The 22,831-nt window shown below is 40.7% G+C and overlaps 1 protein-coding gene across 1 annotated transcript in view; it reads right to left on the minus strand.

Moving 5' to 3' along the window:
• The window catches only part of CDH23 (cadherin related 23), a 375,051-nt gene extending 362,573 nt beyond the window's left edge, over nt 1–12,478 (minus strand). Inside the window, exon 1 of the mRNA XM_083364767.1 lies at nt 12,404–12,478. Coding sequence (XP_083220893.1) covers nt 12,404–12,463 — 60 coding nt within the window. The 5' untranslated portion in view covers nt 12,464–12,478. The remainder of the gene's footprint in view (nt 1–12,403) is intronic.
• Between the last annotated feature and the right edge of the window lie 10,353 nt (nt 12,479–22,831).

A 22,831-nucleotide genomic window follows, 5' to 3' on the forward strand; every position in this document is an offset into this window, starting at 1 on the left:
TTTGTAAAGGCGTTCAGTAATTAGTATAAACAGTATTTCTGTTGTCCATAAGGGACGTTATCCTTTTTTTTAATCTGCTGAAGTTTGTAAATAAAGTAAATTTGAGCTTTTAAACTGGAAGCTCAAACCTGATTTAGGAGAGAAGCAACATAACAGAAAATAAAATCTGTACACACCAGCCCTGGCAATAGGTCCATTATATTTTCTTTTATTAATTTCTTGAAAATGCTCACCTCCCTATGTATTTTTTTTGGGGTAAGCACTAAACTGGATGGAAATCATGTGGTCATACATGAGCATTATTTTCTGCAATTACAGTAGCTGCATAGAGTTTACACTATATATCCAGTGTTTTAAAAAAGAAAGAGAAAGTAATAGTTTGACATTTATACCCTCACTCTGTAATTCAAACATCAAAACCTTTATTAAGGCCCATGGGCCAAAAAGCATTACAATAAAATTCATAGAACTGTAATTATTAATGCAACTTAAAAATGCAGTAGAATAACATAAAATACACTACTATAGTAACTTTAGTAGTAATAGCAGTGGTAATCACAAAGTTGTGTTAAACTTCGATTGTAAGTAGGATGGATACAACAAATGATAGCATTAAATCTGGCAACCTGGAAAGATAAGTGAGGATCCCAATTAGATAGAAGCAGTGACAGATAAACATAGTTCTCTGTATTAGGATAGCATCTTTAGCATCTGATAAATATATATCTTCCTTCATTCCCTAGAAAGAGAGCAATTAAGGAACATGTGGCTTAGGGATTCCATAACACCATCTCCACATGGATAGGAGTCCTACTAAAAAGGATTGTTTCAAATGACAACCATTTGTCTGAAATGGTGTAGGGTTTCCTGACTGAGCAGGGCATTGGACTAGAAGACCTCCAAAGTCCCTTCCAATGTTGTTATTCTGTTACTTTGTCCTCACAGAATAAAATGTGCCCCCTTCAAATAGAAGAATCTCAAGACAGCTATGGAACAATGTTGGGCCACACCTGCTCAGTAAGACAAATATGGGCTTCAAGATATTTATAAGCATGTTGCGTCATGCAAATGTTAACATTTTAGGGTTTTTTTGTTCTTTTAGGCCAGGGGTCTTCAAACTTGGCCCTTTTATGACTTGTGGACTTCAACTCCTAGAACTCCTCAGCCAGGCATGCTGGCTGAGGAATTGAATGAATGAATGAACTTTTATTGTCAAAGTATAACCATGTATTGAGATTGGCTGAGCCTCCCTTCATGCCCACCACCACCACCACCACAACTCACAGTAACAACAAACCCTCTCATCATTTCTGGGAGTTGAAGTCCACAAGTCATAAAAGGGCCAAGTTTGAAGACCCCTGTTTTAGGCAAAAGGAAGCTAATGCCCTCAATACCCTTCTCATCTCCACTGGGAGAAAGATTAAATTTCTACATGATCTACATTAAATCACACTATTACATTACAATAGCTGGTACCTGGCTCAAAAGTGTAACTATTAGAGCAGGGGTCTTCAAACTTGGCCCTTTTATGAGTTATGGACTTCAACTCCCAGAATTCCTCAGCCAGTGTGTATGACTGATGAATTCTGGGAGTTGAAGTCCACAAGTCATAAAAGGGCCAAGTTTGAAGACCCCTGTACTAGAGGGATCTTGGAGTCCTAGCAGACAATCACTTAAATATGAGCCAGCAGTGTGCTGCAGCTGCCAAAAAAAAACAACAACAACACACCCATAGGCTGCATTAACAGAGGGATAAAATCAAAATCACATGATGTGTTAATGCCATTTTGTAATGCTTTGGTAAGAATGCACTTGGAAAATTGCATCCAGTTTTCGTTACCACGATATAAAAAAGATTTTAGAAAGAGTGCAGAGAGCAGAGAAGAGCAACCAAGATGATTAGGGGACTGCAGACTAAAACATATGAAGAATGGTTACAGATATTGGGTAAAGGTAAAGGTAAAGGTAAAGGTTCCCCCGCACATGCGTGCTAGTCGTTTCCGACTCTAGGGGCCGGTGCTCATCTCCGTTTCAAAGCCGAAGAGCCAGCGCTTGTCCAAGGACTTCTCCGTGGTCATGTGGCCGGCGTGACTAGACGCCAAAGGTGCACGGAACGCTGTTACCTTCCCACCGTACTTGCATTTTTACGTGCTTTCGAACTGCTAGGTTGGCAGAAGCTGGGACGAGTAACAGGCGCTCACTCTGTTACGCGGCACTCGGGATTCGACCCGCCAAACTGCCGACCTTCTGATCGACAAGCTCAGCGTCCTAACCCACTGAGCCACCGTGTCCCTTGTACGTATTGGGTATGTCTAGTTAAATGAAAAGAAGGACTAAAGGCAACTTTATAGTAATGCTCCAATATTTGAAGAGATACCACAAAGAAGATGGGGTCAACCTATTCACCAAAGCACCTGAAGGCAGGATGAGAAGCAATAGGTGGAAATTAATCAAGGAGAGAAGCAATCTAGAACTAAGGAGAAATTTCCTGACAGTTAGAAAAAATAATCATTGGAACGACTTGCCTCCAGAAATTTTGGGTGCTTCAACACTGGAGTTTTTAAGAAGAGATTGGGCAACCATTTGTCTGAAATAGTATAGGGTTTCCTACTTGATTAGAGAGTTGGACTAGAAGATCTTCCAACTTTGTTATACTGTTATTCTGCATATCGCCAGGCTGGAATTGCATGATCTGCCAACACTGGAGATGACAGAGCCTGAATCACTGAACTGATGTATACATTAAAAAGTAAGGGGGCTACAAAACACCATGCCTTACACCAGAGGTCCCCAACCTTTTTGGCATCAGGGACCGGTTTTGTGGGAGACAATTTATGCATGGACCTGGCGGGGGGAGGGGGGGAGAGGTTTCAGGATGATTCAAATGCATTACATTGATTGTAAATTTTCTAAATAAATAATGATTTTAGTTTTATTATTAGATTAGACCACTTCTAAGAAAGTGGGTGGCTCAGTGGGTTAGGACGTTGAGCTTGTCGATCTGAAGGTTGGCAGTTTGGCGGGTCGAATCCCGAATGCCACGTAACAGAGTGAGCGCCTGTTACTCGTCCCAGCTTCTGCCAACCTAGCAGTTCGAAAGCACGTAAAAATGCAAGTAGAAAAATAGGGACCACTCCGGTGGGAAGGTAACAGCATTCCGTGCGCCTTTGGCGTCTAGTCATGCCGGCCACATGACCATGGAGACGTCCTTGGACAAGCACTGGCTCTTTGGTTTTGAAACAGAGATGAGCACCAGCCCCTAGAGTCGGAAACGACTAGCACCTAAGTGCGGGGGAACCTTTACCTTTTACCTTTTACTAAGAAAGGGGGAAGAAAAAAGTAAACCAACCCTAAACTCAGCTTTCCAGCAAAGCAAAGCAAAGACCCAGCATGCTGAGGAAGTGCTGAAAAAAAACATTCAAAAAAGAGAGAGAAATAGAGAGAGAGAGAGAGACCAAACCAACTCAGCATTGTGCAAGCCCAACAGCCTTGGCAAAGGTGCAAATGAGAGAGAGAGAGAGAGAGAGAGAGAGAGAGAGAGAGAGAGAGAGAGAGAGAGAGAAAGACACCCTCATACACATATACCTTTGGAAGGGGGTCCCCCACCAACGAGGTTTGGGGGAGCCCTCAGTTGCAAGCTGTACTGGTGTGCATTTGTCTTGCAAACTTGGGAGAGTTGCACGAAGGGAGCGCAGGCCCAGCTGGGGTGCCGGGAGGGGAGGGAGGAGGAAATTGGGAAAGAAGAGAAGGAGGAAGAAGAAATAGCAGGAGGAAGAGGGAACAGGACCAGGAAGAGGAGGAGGAGGCAGAAGAAGAGGTAGCAGAAGAAGCAGGAGGAGGAGCTTGCACTGAGCAAGATGGCTTCTGCCCTGCCACTCTCCCGCCCCTGCCCAGACCCCTGCAGACTTGCCACATTCCTGGAGGTGGAAGATGCACTTTCAGTGCACCTCCAGCTGTGTGGCCCAATTCCTAAGTGGCCCCAGCCCAATAATGGTCCACGGACTGGGGATTGGGGAACCCTGACTTGCACCTTTTTTTGTGTGGAAACAGCTCCAGATAGGTCAGACATGTCAAACACAAGGCCCGGGGGCCGGATCCGGCCCGTGAAGTGGTTTCATGTGGCCCGTGAAACCATCCTGGAAACAGTGAGGGAACGGCCCCCACTGCCTTGGCCCTGGCCCAGAGACCCTCCTTCTGCCAGAGACCCTGAGATCTGTCCCACTCCTGCCCGGGCCCCCATAGGCACCCTTGATGCGAACGTTTTATAGCTGGCCACGCCCACCCAGTAGGCCATACGCACTCTAGCCACGCCCACCCAGTAGGCCACGCCCACCCAGGCCACACCCACCCGGCCCCCTGAGGGCAACTGCAATGCTGATGCGGCCCTCAATGAAATTGAGTTTGACACCCCTGAGATAGGTGACTCCAAGGGGAACATCTGACTCTCAATGAGGTGTTAGAATAAAGAGTTTGGATAAGATGGAGCAATCTTTTACCCATTGAGGAGTCCAGAGGTTGTTGCCAAGTCTCTCCCTTGGAAGCAGATCAATCACAGATCTGAAGCCCATAAAATCTGTGGTGCCTGTGCGTGGTGAAGTGTATTTTTCAGCTAAATGTTGCAAGACTAGACAGTGGTCTAAGGCTCTGAACAATCCTGCCTTTTCCTCAACAAAAACATTTCACTTTGGACCCAATCCAACAGTTTAAATAAAGATACCTTGCATATAATCTGCTTATTGTATTAAGCAAGTTTTTGGGTCAAGTCTATTTCCTGTATTCTTAGAGAGAGGAATGACTATGGCCTCAGTCCACTCAGACGGAAAATTTGCTGTAGGCCCACCAATCTTTATTTTCTTTTAATAAGCTTGAAATTTAGTAAGTTTGAAATCACCTCCAGGAATTTCCCCAGATTTCAGTTGTATCATGAGATCTTGATCCTTGGTTATAGCGTAGGAGGCCATTTGGGAGAAGTCACTATTGGATGGAGAACCACCAGTGGTTCTGCAGAGAGTTGGTAGATGGGACCCTACCCACAAGAGAGCAGAGTTCTTACCTGCTGTAATTAATCTCTCCCAATCCTCTCTCAGCATTCACTATTTCTTAGCTTTTGTAAGTGCTGTATAAAATTTCTTATACTCTCTCAGTGATTGAAAGGAACTTAATGATTGAAAAGTACATATTAAAGTAATATATTTTGCTTTATAACAACCTGCATCAAACCAAGATTTGGATCTCATATGAAGGGGGATACAAATAAGTGTTGAAACTTTAGACAGTAGGGCCTGGAGTATACAGATAAAACACTGTAACATGATAATATCTGTTCAGACACGTTTGTTAAACTAAGAGTTGAAGTAGGGGTTCTGAATTTAGCAGGCATGTGTTTTGCCACTCTGGAAGACCATTTATTCCAAACAAGTCTTTTTGTTGTGGCCCCAGGAGCAGGTGAACTGCAGCTAGTTAAGTGAATCACACAATCATTAAGTGAATCTGGCTTCCCCTGTTGACTTTGGTTGTCAGAATTTGGCTGGAAAGGTTGCAAATAACTATCACATGAGCCAGGGATGCTGTGCTGTCCTGCTCACTCACACACACAAGTAATCGAGGTTTCGTGGGTTTATTAATATTCCCCAGCAATTCCCTTTACCAAAAACCCAGAACTGTCCCAATTAAGTCCAGCCACAAGCAAATCAATGGTAGTCCACAGAGCAATAGCCAATGAGTCCACAAGGCACTTGAAAGTTTCCCAATCAAAATAAACTCACCAGGCAAAACTAAATCCACAATACAAGAGGGTCCATGAGGTAAGAAAAATCCACAGTTCATAAGGCACGATCCAAGTCAAGGCACAGCGTCAATCCAAAGCAAGGCAGGAATCACAATGAGCAGAAAACACACAGCTAGAAAATGTACACATTGTTCCCAGCATTGCCTCCATCAGTCTGCTGTGCTAAATAGCCAGCTTCTGGTGCAGCCCATCAATAAGGGTGAGGCTTTCTCCTCACGGGTAATCTGTCTGACCTTCTCTGCTCCTGCCTTTTCACTGCCCTGTGTGTTCTTGGATCAGGTGCAGAAGGCGGTCCTCTTCCTCATCCCTCACTGGCTGCAGCTGCATGCTTTCCCCACCGGAAGCCTCAGGGCTGTCATGCTGCAGTTGTGCTTCAGTAGAATCACTCTCAGACAGCTGCTTGGAGCCACTGACCCACTCCCCTCCTGATGTGCCAGGAACTGGTTTATCTTCTCCGAGCTGACATTTGAAGAAGCATCTGGGGGAGTCATCACAGATGCTGGGTAAATGTATGCCAGTTGCAAAGTGCCAAAATTTTGATCACCTGACTGTGGGGAAGGCTGTGATGGTCATAAGTGTGAGGGACTGGCTGCAAGTCACTTTTTCCGTGCTGTTGTAAGTTTGAACGATCGTTAAACTAATGGTTTTATGTCTAGGACTTACCTGTAGACACTTTGCAATCAAAATAATTGAGATTAGGTAAAGATTTGTTAGGACACATGAAATATGCTATTGTGTACAATATCTGGATTTTTCATCTGTCTTTCCCTCCCTTAGGTTAAGGACTTGAAATTACAGCCTATTATCACAGTAAGAAGAGCAGAGAGAAGGGGAATAGAAGGGTGGCTTGGAAAGCTGCTTTGATAGATATTAGAGGCAAGGAATCCTGTTTTGCGCTCCTTAATTCCAGTCAAAAGGCCGATAGCAATCTCTTTGTAGTAATTTGCTGCAGTTTATCCATTTCTTTCCTTTCTGTCAGCTCATCAGTGATGGGCTGGATGTCATGCTGTTGGCGGGGAAAATTAAGATTTCGTGCAATCATAAAATAATGTACATGGATTTATATTCATTTTCTCCTGCTTTAATACAAAACTCAGACAAACTGTGGAGATGGACATAAGCAGAGCAACAGATGTAAGTAAATTGGCCAAGCAGAATTCTCAGACACCTTTCTTAATATTTTAATCCCCTCTTACTGTAAGTGAACATAAAGGTAAAGGTAAAGGTTCCCCCGAACATGCGTGCTACTCGTTTTCCGACTCTAGGGGCCGGTGCTCATCTCCGTTTCAAAGCCGAAGAGCCAGCGCTTGTCCGAGGACGTCTCTGTGGTCATGTGGCTGGCATGACTAGACGCCAAAGGCGCACGGAACGCTGTTACCTTCCCACTGTAGTGGTCCCTATTTTTCTACTTGCATTTTTTACGTGCTTTCGAACTGCTAGGTTGGCAGAAGCTGGGACGAGTAACAGGCGCTCACTCTGCTATGTGGCACTCAGGATTCGACCCACCAAACTGCCGACCTTCTGATCGACAAGCTCAGCGTCCTAACCCACTGAGCCACCACGTCCCTTAAGTGAACATAGGAAGCAGCATTTACATGAGAATGACAGATAATCACACTCGAAATAGTGCCCAACCCTACAGACTTCAATATTCCACTTATGACAACATGTCATAAGACATGTCTCACCATGTCAATGCAGGACTCTGCCTTTTATTTTTAGATCACACACAGTTCATTCTGTAGCACATATAGAAGATCAGAACTGCAATCTGGCACTTCTAAATGAGTTTAAAATGGTCATTGACAGATCATATTATTAGATGCTATAAGATGAAAAATAGGTAGGATAAAAATGTCTAGCTAATTACTTCATAGGCACTTAAAAATGATGGATGAGGGAAAGGGTTAGTTCATTTTGAGATGCAATAAAACAACCACAGCTTATCATTTAAGGGGAAATCATTCTTAGAATATATCTGGACTTCTTCATTCTCAGAAATATTAAGTCAATTAGATTCTGAATGATCTTGAAATGATGAAAGCACTTAAAACATACTGAAAAAAAAGATAGGTAGGCATCCGGCAGGCATAAAAGACCAGGTTCACATGTGAAGGCCCAATTAAACTGATTTATTGTTAAACAATCTACGCACAGGAACTTTCTCTACTAATGATTAGTCCCTGCTTGGAGTTAGATAAGAGTCCATGGAATTCCAGGGGGGTTGGACTTAGTCCACTGGTGGCTACATAGAGATTCTAGGCTGATTCCTCTTTTAATTCCACCCCCAGGTTTTGCCAGTCCTCCTACATCACCTTAGTGAGTATAATAATTCTGGTAGCAAAAGAACCAAATTTCTAATTGGACAAGCATTTTCTCTACTGACTTCTTAAATAGCTCCCTAAAAGGAAAATATACAGGTGAAACTCAAAAAATTAGAATATCGTGCAAAAGTTCATTTATTTCAGTAATGCAACTTAAAAGGTGAAACTAATATATGAGATAGACTCATTACATGCAAAGCAAGATAGTTCAAGCCGTGATTTGTCATAATTGTGATGATTATGGCGTACAGCTCATGAAAACCCCAAATCCACAATCTCAGAAAATTAGAATATTACATGCAATCAATAAAACAAGGAGTGTACATAGAACAATATCGGACCTCTGAAAAGTATAAGCATGTATACTCAGTACTTGGTTTGGGCCCCTTTTGCAGCAATTACTGCCTCAATGCGGCGTGGCATGGAAGCTATCAGCCTGTGGCACTGCTGAGGTGTTGTGGAAGACCAGGATGCTTCAATAGCGGCCTTCAGCTCTTCTGCATTGTTCGGTCTCATGTCTCTCATATTTCTCTTGGCAATGCCCCAGAGATTCTCTATGGGGTTCAGGTCAGGCGAGTTTGCTGGTCAATCAAGCACAGTAATCCCACGGTCATTGAACCAGGTTTTGGTACCTTTGGCAGTGTGGGCAGGTGCCAAGTCCTGCTGGAAAATGAAGTCAGCATCCCCATAAAGCTCGTCTGTGGAAGGAAGCATGAAGTGCTCCAAAATCTCCTGGTAGACGGCTGCATTGACCCTGGACTTAATGAAGCACAGTGGACCAACACCAGCAGATGATACGGCTCCCCAAATCAACACAGACTGTGGAAACTTCACACTGGACTTCAAGCATCTTGCAGTGTGTGCCTCTCCATTCTTCCTCCAGACTCTGGGTCCTTGGTTTCCAAATGAGATGCAAAAGTTGCTCTCATCAGAAAAGACGACTTTGGACCACTGAGCAACAGACCAGGTCTGTTTTTCTTTAGCTCAGGTAAGACGCTTCTGACGTTTGTTGTTCAGGAGCGGCTTAACAAGAGGAATACGACATTTGAAGCCCATGCCCAGGATCCATCTGTGTGTGGTGGCTCTTGATGCGCTGACTCCAGCCTCAGTCCACTCCTTGTGAAAGTCCCCAACACTTTTGAATGGCCTTTTCCTGACAATCCTCTCCAGGCTGCGGTCATCTCTGCTGCTTGTGCACCTTTTTCGTCCACACTTTTCCCTTCCACATAACTTTCTATTAATGCGCTTTGATACAGCACTTTGGGAACATCCAACTTCTTTTGCAATTACCTTTTGAGGCTTTCCCTCCTTATGGAGGGTGTCAATGATGGTTTTCTGCACAACTGTCAGGTCAGCAGTCTTCCCCATGATTGTGATTCCTACTGAACCAGACTGAGAGACCATTTAAAGGCTCAGGAACCCTTTGCAGGTGTTATGGCTTAATTAGCTGATTAGAGTGGGACACTTTGAGCCTAGAATATTGCACCTTTTCACAATATTCTAATTTTCTGAGATTGTGGATTTGGGGTTTTCATGAGCTGTATGCCATAATCATCACAATTATGACAAATCACAGCTTGAACTATCTTGCTTTGCATGTAATGAGTCTATCTCATATATTAGTTTCCCCTTTTAAGTTGCATTACTGAAATATAAATGAACTTTTGCACGATATTCGAATTTTTCGAGTTTCACCTGTATGCCACTGTTCATTCTCTTACTATATTGATTGATTGTTTGAGTGAGTGAGTGAGTAGGCACTACGTAACTCGCAAATAACCAGGTCACTCACAATGTAGCAAAAAAGAAGAAAAATTAAATAGCACACTACAAAATGAATAAATAAATTGAAAAACTGAGCATTGAACAGAAAAACAACTACAAAGTACATCCCACAAGGGGATCCATCCAACCTAACCCAACACTTAGGAGAACAGCCTGGTCTTTAAGGCCTTTCAGAACATCATCAGGGTGGGAACACCACAGATCTCTGGGGTAACCTTATTCCAGAGGGCAGGCACTGTGACAGAAAAAGCATGTTTCCTGGGTCCTGAAAAGTGGCACTATTTAATTGAATAGACTTAGAACAAGCCAGCTCTGTTGAATATGTACCACCTTTTTTAATTAAACAGGTAATGTAAACCTGTTTAACCCCAGAACATGGAAATCAGCCAGTATAAAAGCTGCACACATTAAAGAGAAATAAGGCACTCCATAATCTGGATCAGCATTTTAGTTCACATAGATGTTCTCTTAATTGCCCTTCAATTCAAGTTGGAAGGAGGAGATAAAGTTAAGGTATTGTGTAACAAACTGGAAGATGTTTAAGTAATGGGTAAAATATTCATAAGAAATGTCACATTTCAAACTAGATACAGATTTTCCAAGACTTTTCTTTTCTTGAATTCTAAGACTGACATCATTTATTATCCATGTTATGAAAAGTATCTATAGAAAAGCAGCATTTAGCAAGACTGCTATGTTTATTCTGAAAGATATTCCTTTTCATGACCACAAAAGTACTTGAGGAAGTTGATTATGTATGGTCTGTAACTGTAGATGATGTGGGCATGTGTGTGTCCATTTTTGTAGTTTTTCATTTTTTATTTCATTGCTATTATCAGACTGTATTTTTCCCCTCTTTCATTGCTTATACTCTCTTGCATGAAGAAAACATTTAATATAGACTCTGAAATGATATTCATTGTGGCTCCTGCAGCAATGTCTCTCTCCTTCAATTACTTATAAGCTTTTTAAGCTGCATTATCAAGTGCGTTATTGGTTAGTTATATAATGCATCTTTTATCAGGCTGGTTGGAAAATCCTTCTGTTAGAGAAGTCCTAAAGCTCTTACATCAACTATCAGCAATTTTGCATTTTATTCATATTCATTCTGCATGTGATTGGCAGATATCTAGTTATAAAACATACCCTTTTTTGGGAACTATTGAGAAATGAATATAGTATTACCAAGCTAAAGCTGAAACCACTCAGCCATTCTTCTCTCCATCTTTTGCTCTCTGCAGCACAGTTCAAGGAATTTTGGGCAACAGATAGATCCAGAGAAACATAGCATTGTAGTTAAGGTATTGAACCAGAAGCAAGGATACCCAGGTTTCTACCCTTCCTTAAGGACAGAAGTTTGTTGAGTGACCTTGGTCCAGTCACTCCCTCTCAACTCTAAAGAGCAATGGACTCTGTGATAGAAAATTTCACATCACATTATAGAGTCATGGTTTTGCTCTAAGAGCCAGGTGAGCGCAATGGGAAAGGAAGTACCGTATTTTCCCAAAAGTAAGACCTACCCCGAAAATAAGCGCCAGCTTGATTTTGGGGGATGGGCCTAATATAATCCCTACCCCAAAAATAAGCCCTACTTTTAGGGTGAGGTGTATGCCTAAATATCAAGCTAGGGTAGGGGTGGGTGGTAGAGCTGCCCCACATGCCTCACACCCACTTACCAGGCCTCCCATGATTCTTTGCCGGCCCACTTCTTCTGTGGCATCCCCCGGCCTGCATTCTGCAGTCAAGAGGTTTTTCCGGAAGGCCTGTGCAGCCGAGAACCGAGCTACGGATTCAATCCATAGCTCGGTTCTCAGCTGCAAAGGCCTTCCAGAAAGGCCTCTGACTGTGAAATGCAGGCCGGAGCTCCATTCTCAGCTGCAGAATGAAGCTGCTCCTTCGGCCGCAGAAGAAGGCGGCCAGCTGGGCGAGGCTGTCAATGCCGCCACGAGGTGAGTGGAAAAGACTCTTTTGGAGGCAAAAAAAAAAAAGACTGGGTCTCGTTTTCGGGAAAACATGAGGGACAAATGCTATGAAAAACAGCAATAAATCCAGAGAAATCAAGTCTTACCTTGATAAACTATGAGACTGATTATGAACCTATTGTATCTTTATGTAGGGATGCTGAAACAATCCGTCAAGTTCAATTTTTAACATCAATATTGTATTTTTGCTATTGTATACCACTATATATATGGAGACCCACCACCAGAAAGAAAAGTAATCCATGATTGTTCATATAAAAAAAAGGGGGGGAGGTTAGTTGTAGTTAGATGCATACCCTTCTCAAAAATACCTTTCCCATTCTGAAACTGACTTATCAAGCTGAATGGAAGGATTTTGACCTTTTCACCCATAACTTTTTCTGGACTTCTTACAGGTAATGGGTGAAGTTGGGGTGAAGCTCATCAGTAACCACAATATTCTTCTTAATATAGCACATCTGTTTCAAAAGAGATTATGTGACAGAGGTTTCCAATAGTATCAATACTTTTATCAGAGTTCTTACCGGAGGAGAGTTCTCATAGATGTTTGTACTGTAGGGGAGATTGATAAAAATTGGATCCATATCCTGTACATCTGTAATGGTAATTGCAAGATTGGCCAGAGCAGAGAGGGGCTTGGTTTTATCCTGATCCTTAAAAATGTATAAAGAGAAAATATTGACATAATGTTAAGTAAAATTCAATAGACAATAAAAAGCTAATTTCATCTACAGATGAGGTAGGCCTTCTGTGACCCAAAGTTTCCCTTTTCAGAATTATGTTTGACCTTGAATATTAAAAACCTAGCACAATTCTCCTCTATTTTGCACTGGAAAGAGGTGGGAATTGTAGTGTAAAACCTAAAATGCATAGTTTCCAATAGAAAATAGAAAAGTCTATCAACTTTCAGCAAACTCGTCTAAAAAAAATGATGCAAAACCCAGCCATTCTGGAACACCAGGTCCCCTCTACTAATTGATAAGTGTTGTATATAGTATGGATATGTTGTATATAGTATGTTTAGGTGTGTGCCATGCTTAGGTCAGCATTTCTTAATCTTGGCAACTTTAAGATATGTGGACCAATTCCTAGAATTCCCCAGCCAGCCTGCTGAGGAATCAGCAAATCATACAAAACTTAAATTAAAGACTAATAATTACAGGTAATCCTTAATTTATGACTCATTCCTTACTGAATGTTCAAAGTTATGGCAGGTCTCTCCAGAACTTTTGACGATGCATTTTGTGCACTCGGCAACTGCTCACCTTTACAACCATTTGCAGCACAATTTATAACATCTTTTGCTGGAAACTGATATTTACGTCCAGCTTTTGGCAAAAAATGTGCACTGGGTACAAAGTGTTCACTTAACAATTCCTGTGTTCATTTAATGCCTGCAGTGTTCACTTCTGGATTGAAGCAAAAAAAGGTTGTACAATTGGGCATGGAACCATGTTACAACCAGCGTATTTTATGACTGCAATTCCAGGCTGAACTGCAGTTATAAATCAAGGACTACCTGAATAATATTCATCTAAAATGTATGAATGAAATGTATTCATCTACAGTCCCTTAAATTGCTCAAGAGACAAAGAAAAGGGAAAGATGACCCATACTCACCGTCGCATTCACTTGCAGCTGATAAGCCTGTGTGACTTCGTAATTCAGTGGACGAGTAACTGACACAATGCCACGGCCACTGTCAATGGTAAAGAAGTTGGACGCTGGTTGAAAAGAGTAAAGCACGCTGCCGCCTGCTCCTTGGTCTGGATCAGTGGCATTCACAATGAAAATTGGAGTTCCCACGGGTGTGTTCTAAAAAAATAACCAAAAATACTTACAGTAAATAAACTCTTTCCCTAGAACCAACCGGTTTTTACTTTTTTTAAAAAAATAAATAAATGATTGCCATACTATGATCAAAAGTGTAAAAATGAATCTACTGGACTTTAGCTGGGCAGATTTAATATTTAGCTACAATTATCACAAAGGACCAGAATTAAAGAAATATGATCTAGTCTGGTGAAACAGAAAAACAGAAATTACATCATTGCAACCTGTCGTGTATTGTTTGTTAGCAAAACCCCCCACATGTTAAAATGACAATTCTATTTATTTAAAGTTTTAGTTTGTTTCAAATAATTCCAGTGATATGACCTTGACTTGCATATGGAAAATTGTTTCTTTGTTTTTAAATAATTTTTGAAGAGCAAACAAACAATATGAATATAATTATGAAGAAAGTACAGGTGCATGGTATCTAATTGTTACTTTGGTACTTTTCAAGTAACACAATTCATATTATTCAGAACTCAAAATAGTGGATAAAGGCTGAGTTTAAGACTGCTGGAGTTTCAATATTGATTAAGGTATGGGAGGTTGGAGCATTTAAGTGAAACCTGGACCTCTTAAATACATGGATAATTATGATCAGTTCAAGGAATGGGAAGATAATGAACTTTATAGATTACAGACCTAATTGATAATGGAAAAACTATATCCACTGAATGCATGCAAAAGAAACGATTAAAAGTTCCATTTTGGTTTCAGATGAAACACAATACATTTTTCTTAAAGCTGATGAGGTCTTACCAGTTAAGAATGTTAGCAACATTTGAAGAATAGTGTATATCAACATTTAAAATAAAATAATTTCTTCTGTACCTCTAACAACTGTTATATGAAACACATTTTTTTCCAAAATGCTTAAAAGTATGGGGAGAAAACTTGAGATTTTAGAAAATCATGGGTTTTATCACAAAAGAGGTCTGTAAAGAGAATCCAAAGCAAACAGTCTTAACTGGAGTTTATGAGCATGTGAAAAACTGTGAATATAGACCCCTAATATTTTAAGAAATTCCATTTATCCACCACAACTCATGCTTTGCTACCCAGGAATCAAGATAGAGTCCAAAAGTACTACAAGTTTATTTCATGCTCCCTATACACAGGAATCTGAGCTATTAATAGTCAAGGTGAATTGGTGCCAACTAAGAGTGAATGGACTTCAAGGGGGTGGGGGGTTGGACTTAGGTTTCTTATATTGGCATAGAGTCTCCAAACTGATGATGCATTTAATTCCACCCTTGGGTTCAGCCTGGTCATCTCCTACATAGAGGCAGATGATCAATTTAGTGACAACAGCAAAGGCATCATTTCATACAACAAAGGAAAAAAACCCTCCCATATTCTACCAAGGCCACATTAATAATAATAATAATAATAATAATAATAATAATAATAATAATAATAATAATAATAATTTGGAAGGGACCTTGGAGGTCATTTAGTCCAACCCCCTGCTAAGGCAGGAAACCCTATACCATTTCAGACAAATGGCTGGCCAGTCTCTTCTTTAAAACTTCCAGTGTTGGAGCATTCACCACTTCTGGAGGCAGGTTGTTCCACTGGTTAGTTGTTCTAACTGTCAGGAAGTTTCTCCTTAGTTCTAGGTTGCTGCTCTCCTTGACTAGTTTCCATCCGTTGCTTCTTGTCCTGCTTTCAGGTGCTTTGGAGAATAGCTTGACTCCCTCTTCTTTGTGGCGGCCCCTGAGATATTGGAACACTGCTATCATGTCACCCCCTCACCCTTCTCTTCATTAAACTACACATACCCAATTCCAGCAACCGTTCCCTATATGTTTTAGCCTCCAGCCCCCTAATCATCTTTGTTGCTCTTCTCTGTACTCTTTCTAGAGTCTCAACATCTTTTTTACATTGTGGTGACCAAAATTGGATGCAGTATTCCAGGTGTGGCCTTACCAAGGCATTGTAAAGTGGTATTAGTACTTCATGTGATCTTGATTCTATACCTCTGTTAATGCAGCCTAGCACTGTGTTGGATTTTTTGGCAGCTGCAGCACACTGCTGGCTCATATCTAAGTGATTGTCCACTAGGACTCTGAGCCTTAGCTTCCCTCACTTCATCTTTGCAGGCATGGGCTGTTTGCTGATATTCTGCCTTAGTTATGTACCCCTCTTTCCACTTCTTATACTTGTCCTTTTTCAGTTTATGAGAGAGTTCTTTATGCAGCCATGCTGGTTTCTTTTGAAAGCTGTTATTTTTCTTCTTTATTGGTATTGTGCTAGACTGGGCCTTTATTATCTCACTTTTCAAAATTTCCCAAGCTTCTTGAGTTGTTTTCCCCTTTAGGATTCTCATCCATGGAATTCTTCCCAAGGTCTCTCTAAGTTTATTGAAATTAGCTCTTTTAAAGTCCAAGACTCTAGTTTGGCTGTATTCTATTGCTTGTGCTTCCATAATGTTGAATTCCAATATTGCATGATCGATTGCCCCCAAGGTTCCTGTGGTAGGTAATTATGTGACTGATTAATACAGGGCTTGATGATGGGCTCCTTCAGTAAGCAGAGAAGAGCTGAGAACACTCTGCTAGACGGAAGTTCCCTGAGGATGGACTGCAGCACAAATCCAAAAGCTCAGAAGGGGTTGCCACAAAGAAGAGGGAGTCAAGCTATTCTGCAAAGCACCTGAAGGCAGGACAAGAAGCAATGGATGGAAACTAATCAAGGAGAGAAGCAACCTAGAACTAAGGAGAAATTTCCTGACAGTTAGAACAATTAATCAGTGGAACGACCTGCCTCCAGAAGTGGTGAATGTTCCTACACTGGAGGTTTTTAAGAAGAGACTGGACAGCCATTTGTCTGAAATAGTATAGGGTTTCCTGCCTGAGCAGGGGGTTGGACTAGAAGAGCTCCAAGATCCCTTTTATCATCTTCATCTTCATCATCATCAGTAGTAGTAGTAGTAGCAGCATTACTATTACTACTACTACTACTACTACTACTATTAAACACCTGCCCCACCAAAAACCCTAAATCGATGGCTTACTGCGGTCCCACCACACTTAACAAACAAAGACTAGCACTTCAGTTATTATTATTGTTATTATTGTTGTTATTATTATACTTCTAGTCCCGGTGACTGACCCAGATTGGATCCTGCAATATTATCCTGGGACAGGGGTAGGCAACCTTGGCTCTTTTATGACTCATGGACTTCAACTCCCAGAATTCCTGAGTCAGCATGGCTCAGCATGGAAATCTCTCCCTTTCCACTCAGCATGGCTGGCTCAAGAATTCTGGGAGTTGAAGTCCACGAGTCATAAAAGAGCCAAGGTTGCCTACCCCTGACCTGGGACATGTATATTCACCTTCATTTGTGAAAGCTGAAAATATGTTGGACAGTTAATGATGTTTATGACACAGCTTTAGTAAATCCTTTGTGATGTCTAGTAGCTGCTATTATCACACAGAAAAAGGAAATATCCAAAGTTATAAATACAGAATTACAGTGGGGACATGGAATATAAGATGCGTCAACATGGGGAACCTCAACTCACTACACATGTAAAAAATCAATTACATATCTTAAGGATCAACAAACTGAAATGGACTGGAACTGGACATTTTCAGTCAGAAAATTATATTGTTTATTAGGTCACACAGAATGAATAAATAAACAAGGAACTGAGTTGCTTTCATAGTCAGGAAAAATATAGCAAACTCCAGATAAAATGGGTACAATGAAGTTACTGAACAAATAAAATCAGAATTCATGGAAAATCCTTTAATATGGCACTTATCCATGTTTATGCTCCAACTAGTGTTGCAGAATAAAAGTAATATGTTATTACAAGTTTTATGGTCAAGTTCAATCTCAAATACATAAAACCCGAAGATGTGATCCTTGTGGTTGGAAACTGGAATGCAAAATTTAGAAATAGTAAGAAGGAAATCATAATTAAATTATATAGCCAAGGAAGCAAAAATGAAGCAGGGTAATGATTTATCAATTTCAATCCCATGATTTCTTCATGGTTACCATCTTCCTCAGAGAAGTTATATTTTGTTGTTTAAGGAGACCATCAAGAGATATTTTTAATTAATACTCATTGAATCAGAACCAGAGCAAATATGAAATAAATCAAAGAAGTTGTTAAGAACAAGGGACAAATGACTGGGAACAAATTGTTATTTTGGATACTTTATGCAAAGGACCAACTCATTTAAGAAGTTTATAATGCTTGAAAGGTAGAAGGAAAGAGAAGAATAGGGCAACTAACAGGAAGGTGATGGCTGCATTTCGGGACACTTGAAGAACCAAATTTGGGACAGATCATTCCTGGAAAAGGTGTATGTATGCTGACCTTAAGTGTTGTTCCAAAGTTGATGGCACAAAGTCAACCAGTGGCTGAGAACTTTCTAGCTGCTAATTTGTGCGAGCATTTTTAAAAAACAATTCTTAGCACTTAACCTAAGCCCTTTCTAACTAATGGAAATGTGATAATTATTAATGTAAAGATAAAGTCCCCTTCATGTCAAGCTTAGTCATATCATTTTTTGGAACAAAAGTAGTACTTTTGGTAATATATTCATTTTCACCGTACCAATTCTTCCTAACATCGACAGTTGCAGATTTTTCCATTTTTCCAAATCATTTGATTTAACAATTTAATATAGTTATCTTCTTTTACTGTTGAACATCTTGCTATCAGATATATTCCCAAGTATTTGGCCTTTTTGACTATTTGCAATTCTGTTTTTTCTGATAGTTCTTTTTTTGTTTATCTGTAAAAATTTTAACTATCACTTTGGTTGTTTCTCTATTTTATCTTTATCTTCCTGCTATCTCTCGAAATTGTTCTATCTTTTACAACAGTTTAGGAATTGTCTCTAAAGGTTCCTCTAGAACAGGGGTGTCAAACTCAATTTCATTGAGTGCCGCATCAGCATTGCGGTTGCCCTCAGGGGGCTGGGTGGGCGTGGCCTACTGGGTGGGTGTGGCTAAAGTGCGTATGGCCTACTGGGTGGGTGTGGCCAGCTCTACATCGTTCGCATCAAGGGTGCCTATGGGGGCCTGGGCAGGAGTGGGACAGATCTGAGGGTCTCTGGCAGGAGGAGGGTCTCTGGGCCAGGGCCAAGGCAGTGGGGGCCGTTCCCTCACTGTTTCCAGGATGGCTTCGTGGGCCGCATGAAACCACTTCGCGGGCCGGATCTGGCCCCCGGGCCTTGTGTTTGACATGTCTGCTCTAGAACATGGTTGTCAAACAACCCTAGAACAGGGTTGTCAAACTGCCAGCCAGATGCGTCATGGCGAAACTGCGCCAACCTCATTGGCGGCAATGGAAAAAAAGTCACGATACGTCCCGATACATCACGTGACGTTGCGAGTTTGACACCCCTGCTCTAGAATGAATAGCAAATCATCTGCAAATGCTTGCAATTTACAGGTTTCCCCTTTTCTTTTCAACCCTTTAATTTCTGGATCTTGCCTAATGTTTCTATTTAAAACTTCCAAAGTTAAGATAAATAGCAGTGGGGATAGTGGACATCCTCGTCTTGTGCCTTTTCGTATAACAAATTTCTCTGTATAATCCCCATTTACAATCACTGATCATGTCATTTTCTTAGCAATGACATTGAAGTGATTTGCCACTGCCTTGTCCTACAATGATTTTTTGACTTCCCAGTTTAGTTTGTAGATCTTGTTTTTATATTTTGAGATCTGCCAAGTATGGTTGTCTAGCTGGCATACAATCATTAGCACAGCTGAAATACCACACAGAAAATATTCTACAGTAAAATAAAAGCTACAATATATTTCTTTCATTACACATATATCACAAGCCCATCACATTTGTGCAGGCAAATTAATCAAGTACTGGCTTTGGCATTTTTTACTGCTTTCTCACTAAGAAAGTGTCTTATCAGGTGTCAGGGCAGTGATCAGGGACCCAAGCTTTATTATTAGCTCAAGCACATAGGTTTAAAAGCATAACAGAAAGCACACAGGTTATGATCCATAACTTGAATTGCAGCTGAATGCCAACTGGTAACCAATGTAGGTCCCAAAGCAATGATGACATATGCAGTAGGTGTAATGAGAGATGACCATGACTGCCTATGCCAGGGGTCTTCAAACTTGGCCCTTTTATGACTTGTGGACTTCAACTCCCAGAATTCCTTGTCCAGCATGCCTGACTGAGGAATTCTGGGAGCTGAAGTCCACAAGTCATAAAAGAGCCACGTTTGAAGACCCCTGGCCTACACTGCTGCATTTTGAACCAACTGTAGCCGATGGCATTCAAGGTGAACTTCTTTGCAACGGTTCAGTCGTGAGATGATCAGGGTTTGAATGACCACCTAAAGAACCTCCTAGTTGAGGAAAGGGCACAAATGTTGCCCAAGGTAATCCTGAATGCTTTGTGCTCAGCCCTGGAGAAATATAAGAACAAGGCTTGAAATATTCTATTATTATTATGTAAGCCTTGTCAAACTGAGTGTTTTGCTTTACAGAAGAACACAATATTCAATTGGGACTGAAAGTCAAGTTTTTCTATGCATTTCTTTTTGCTGAGTCTCAGTAGCAAACAGCAACAGTCAACATCTACCCATGACAAAAAAGAGGGTGGTAACAAAAAATTCAGAAAAATATTTTTTAATTTTTTTAAGGAGTGTTCACTTTATAGAAACAAGTATATGAAAGAAGCAACTTTAGGAGTATATTCCCAGAGAACATTAACCCCACTGGAGAAGAGAAATTAAAAACTGGAATGTTGAAGCAGACTGAAATGTTCTTGTGGAATAGGGCATTGAGTTGTTTTTGTACTGTGGCAACAGATAAAAGCTTGCCAAGGAGGATTCATGCTCTATAAGGCTGAGCAGGGGAAGCAAAGCAGCCTACCAACCTCTTTCCAATTGCATAACCAAGATAAAACCATCGGTGGTAAAGCAGTCCCAACTAAGAGAAATCAGCAACATGAGCCAACAAATTAAAAAGACAATATTTTTCTACTACAGCACGTATATTGATCAATAATCTATCAGAGCAACATTTTGTTTATGAATAGAGAAGAAATCAGCAAACTATTGTGATATCTTATTCATGCATATAAAGCATCTCAATCAAGCAATCCTAAACTTTTTCTCAATAGGCACCTAGTAAACATAAATCATTTTTCTTGGAATAATGCTCCATGGGTTGGATTAAGAAGACTATGAGTCACCAAATGTATTAAGTAACACATTTTAAAGGTAACAAGTTATGAGTGTGCCATACAACTTACTGCTTTTAAAACACATATCTCTATGTAATAGGTTACATGTTTAAAAACAAATACATAATTCTTAAAGATACTGAGTTAAAAACCAAATTGCCCTATTAATCTTGGGGTTTTAACATATTAAAAAACACTCAACCACACACACATATACATACACACATATATACCATACATACATAGCAATTAAACTATAAAATATTTGACAAGCTCATGTGATACAGTCACAATTGTAATACCTTTTGATAGAATCTGGTCATGAAATGCAAAAGTTCTAAGCAATGCAATTCAAATCCATTTTAATGGGGAACACATGCTGTAAATGAAAATAGCTATCGTTTTCCAACTTCTTACAGGAAATGCCAGGAAACAGCAGCAACGCACACAAATTGTTCCTTTTTAACTTGAAGGCCACAGTCCAATCATCACAAATATTCATAATTCCACATGTACCAATAATAGGTTTTTTCTGTGGTAACTTCAGATCAGAACTTTATTTGCTTCAACTGATAATTTCACTCAGACAAGGGGTCTGCAGTCCCAGAATGGAAGCATAACCAACAGCAAGTTTGTTTTCAAGCTAATGAAATACTATAATATGAAAAAAAAACATGATTACTTATGTGTGTTCTTGTATGCAACAGCTAATACTATTTCATATCTTTTGCTGTAGATTCAAAACTTCTGCCAAGTTGCACATAACACAAAGGGCTTTTATTTTATTTATTTATTTATTTATTCGGTTTATATACCGCCCTATTCCCAAAGGACTCAGGGCGGTTTACAAGGCAAAATTTAAAAACAATCCAATATAAAATTAAAATTAAATTAAGTCTAGCCGCAAAAACTAAATCACAATTTAAAAACATTAAACCCCTCAGTCCAGACCAGATAGCTCAAAGAGCCAGGTTTTTAGGTCTCGGCGAAAAGAACGAAGGTCGGGGGCAGTCCGGAGTTCCGTTGGTAGTTGATTCCATAGGGCGCGCCCACAGAGAACGCCCTCCCCCTGGGGATCGCCCGTCAGCAATCCTTGACCGGCAGTACCCTGAGGAGGTCCTCCCTGTGGGAGTGCACAGGACGATGGGAAATTGACGCTGGCAGCAGGTGTTCCCTTAGATAATCCGGGCCCATGCCATTTAGGGCTTTATAGGTCATCACCAGCACCTTGAATCTCACCCGGAGGGCAACCGGAAGCCAATGCAGCTCGCGGAGAAGAGGTGTTACATGGGAGTATTGGGAAACCCCCATCACAACTCGCGCGGCTGCATTCTGCACCAACTGAAGCCTCTGAGTGGTCCTCAGGGGCAGCCCCATGTAGAGAGCATTGTGTTGTGATGTACAGTTTTATACAGTATTTAGAGTAGGCTTGCACTTAGCAGTGAAAAATTCAATGTAATCCGTTCAGACAAGTTGACTTTAAAGAACATGCAAAAGTATGTAAGTGCTCATTCAAAATTAAGTGGCCAAACGTTTTTTAAATGTTGTGGATAAGCAAGAGAGATCATTTTTCTCCCTATAATTTTCAGAGTACTTCTCTCTCAATATTGGTTTTTCATTTAGGAATTTTGTTTTCATTCTTAAAGGGAAAAAAATGGCAAACATTTATGTCCTACAAGTAAACTCAAATGGCCCCATGGTTTTATAACAAGTGACCTCAACAAAAGGTACAATATATCTCAGTGCTCAGAGAATGTTGTACAGAACTATGCATATTCCATATTTTTCTGTAAAAAACATTTCATGTCTTCTAAGTAGAGGGTGTCTCATTCAATTGCCCTGAAGTGAAAAAGTCAAGTTGGATGATCTTGAGAAGAAAACAGACAAAAAGATAAAGGGACTCTTCCATTGCCATTTGTGTGCTTAAGTTGGCAT

This window comes from Vipera ursinii, assembly GCF_947247035.1.
Source record: "Vipera ursinii genome assembly, chromosome: 5".
NCBI lineage: Eukaryota > Metazoa > Chordata > Lepidosauria > Squamata > Viperidae > Vipera > Vipera ursinii.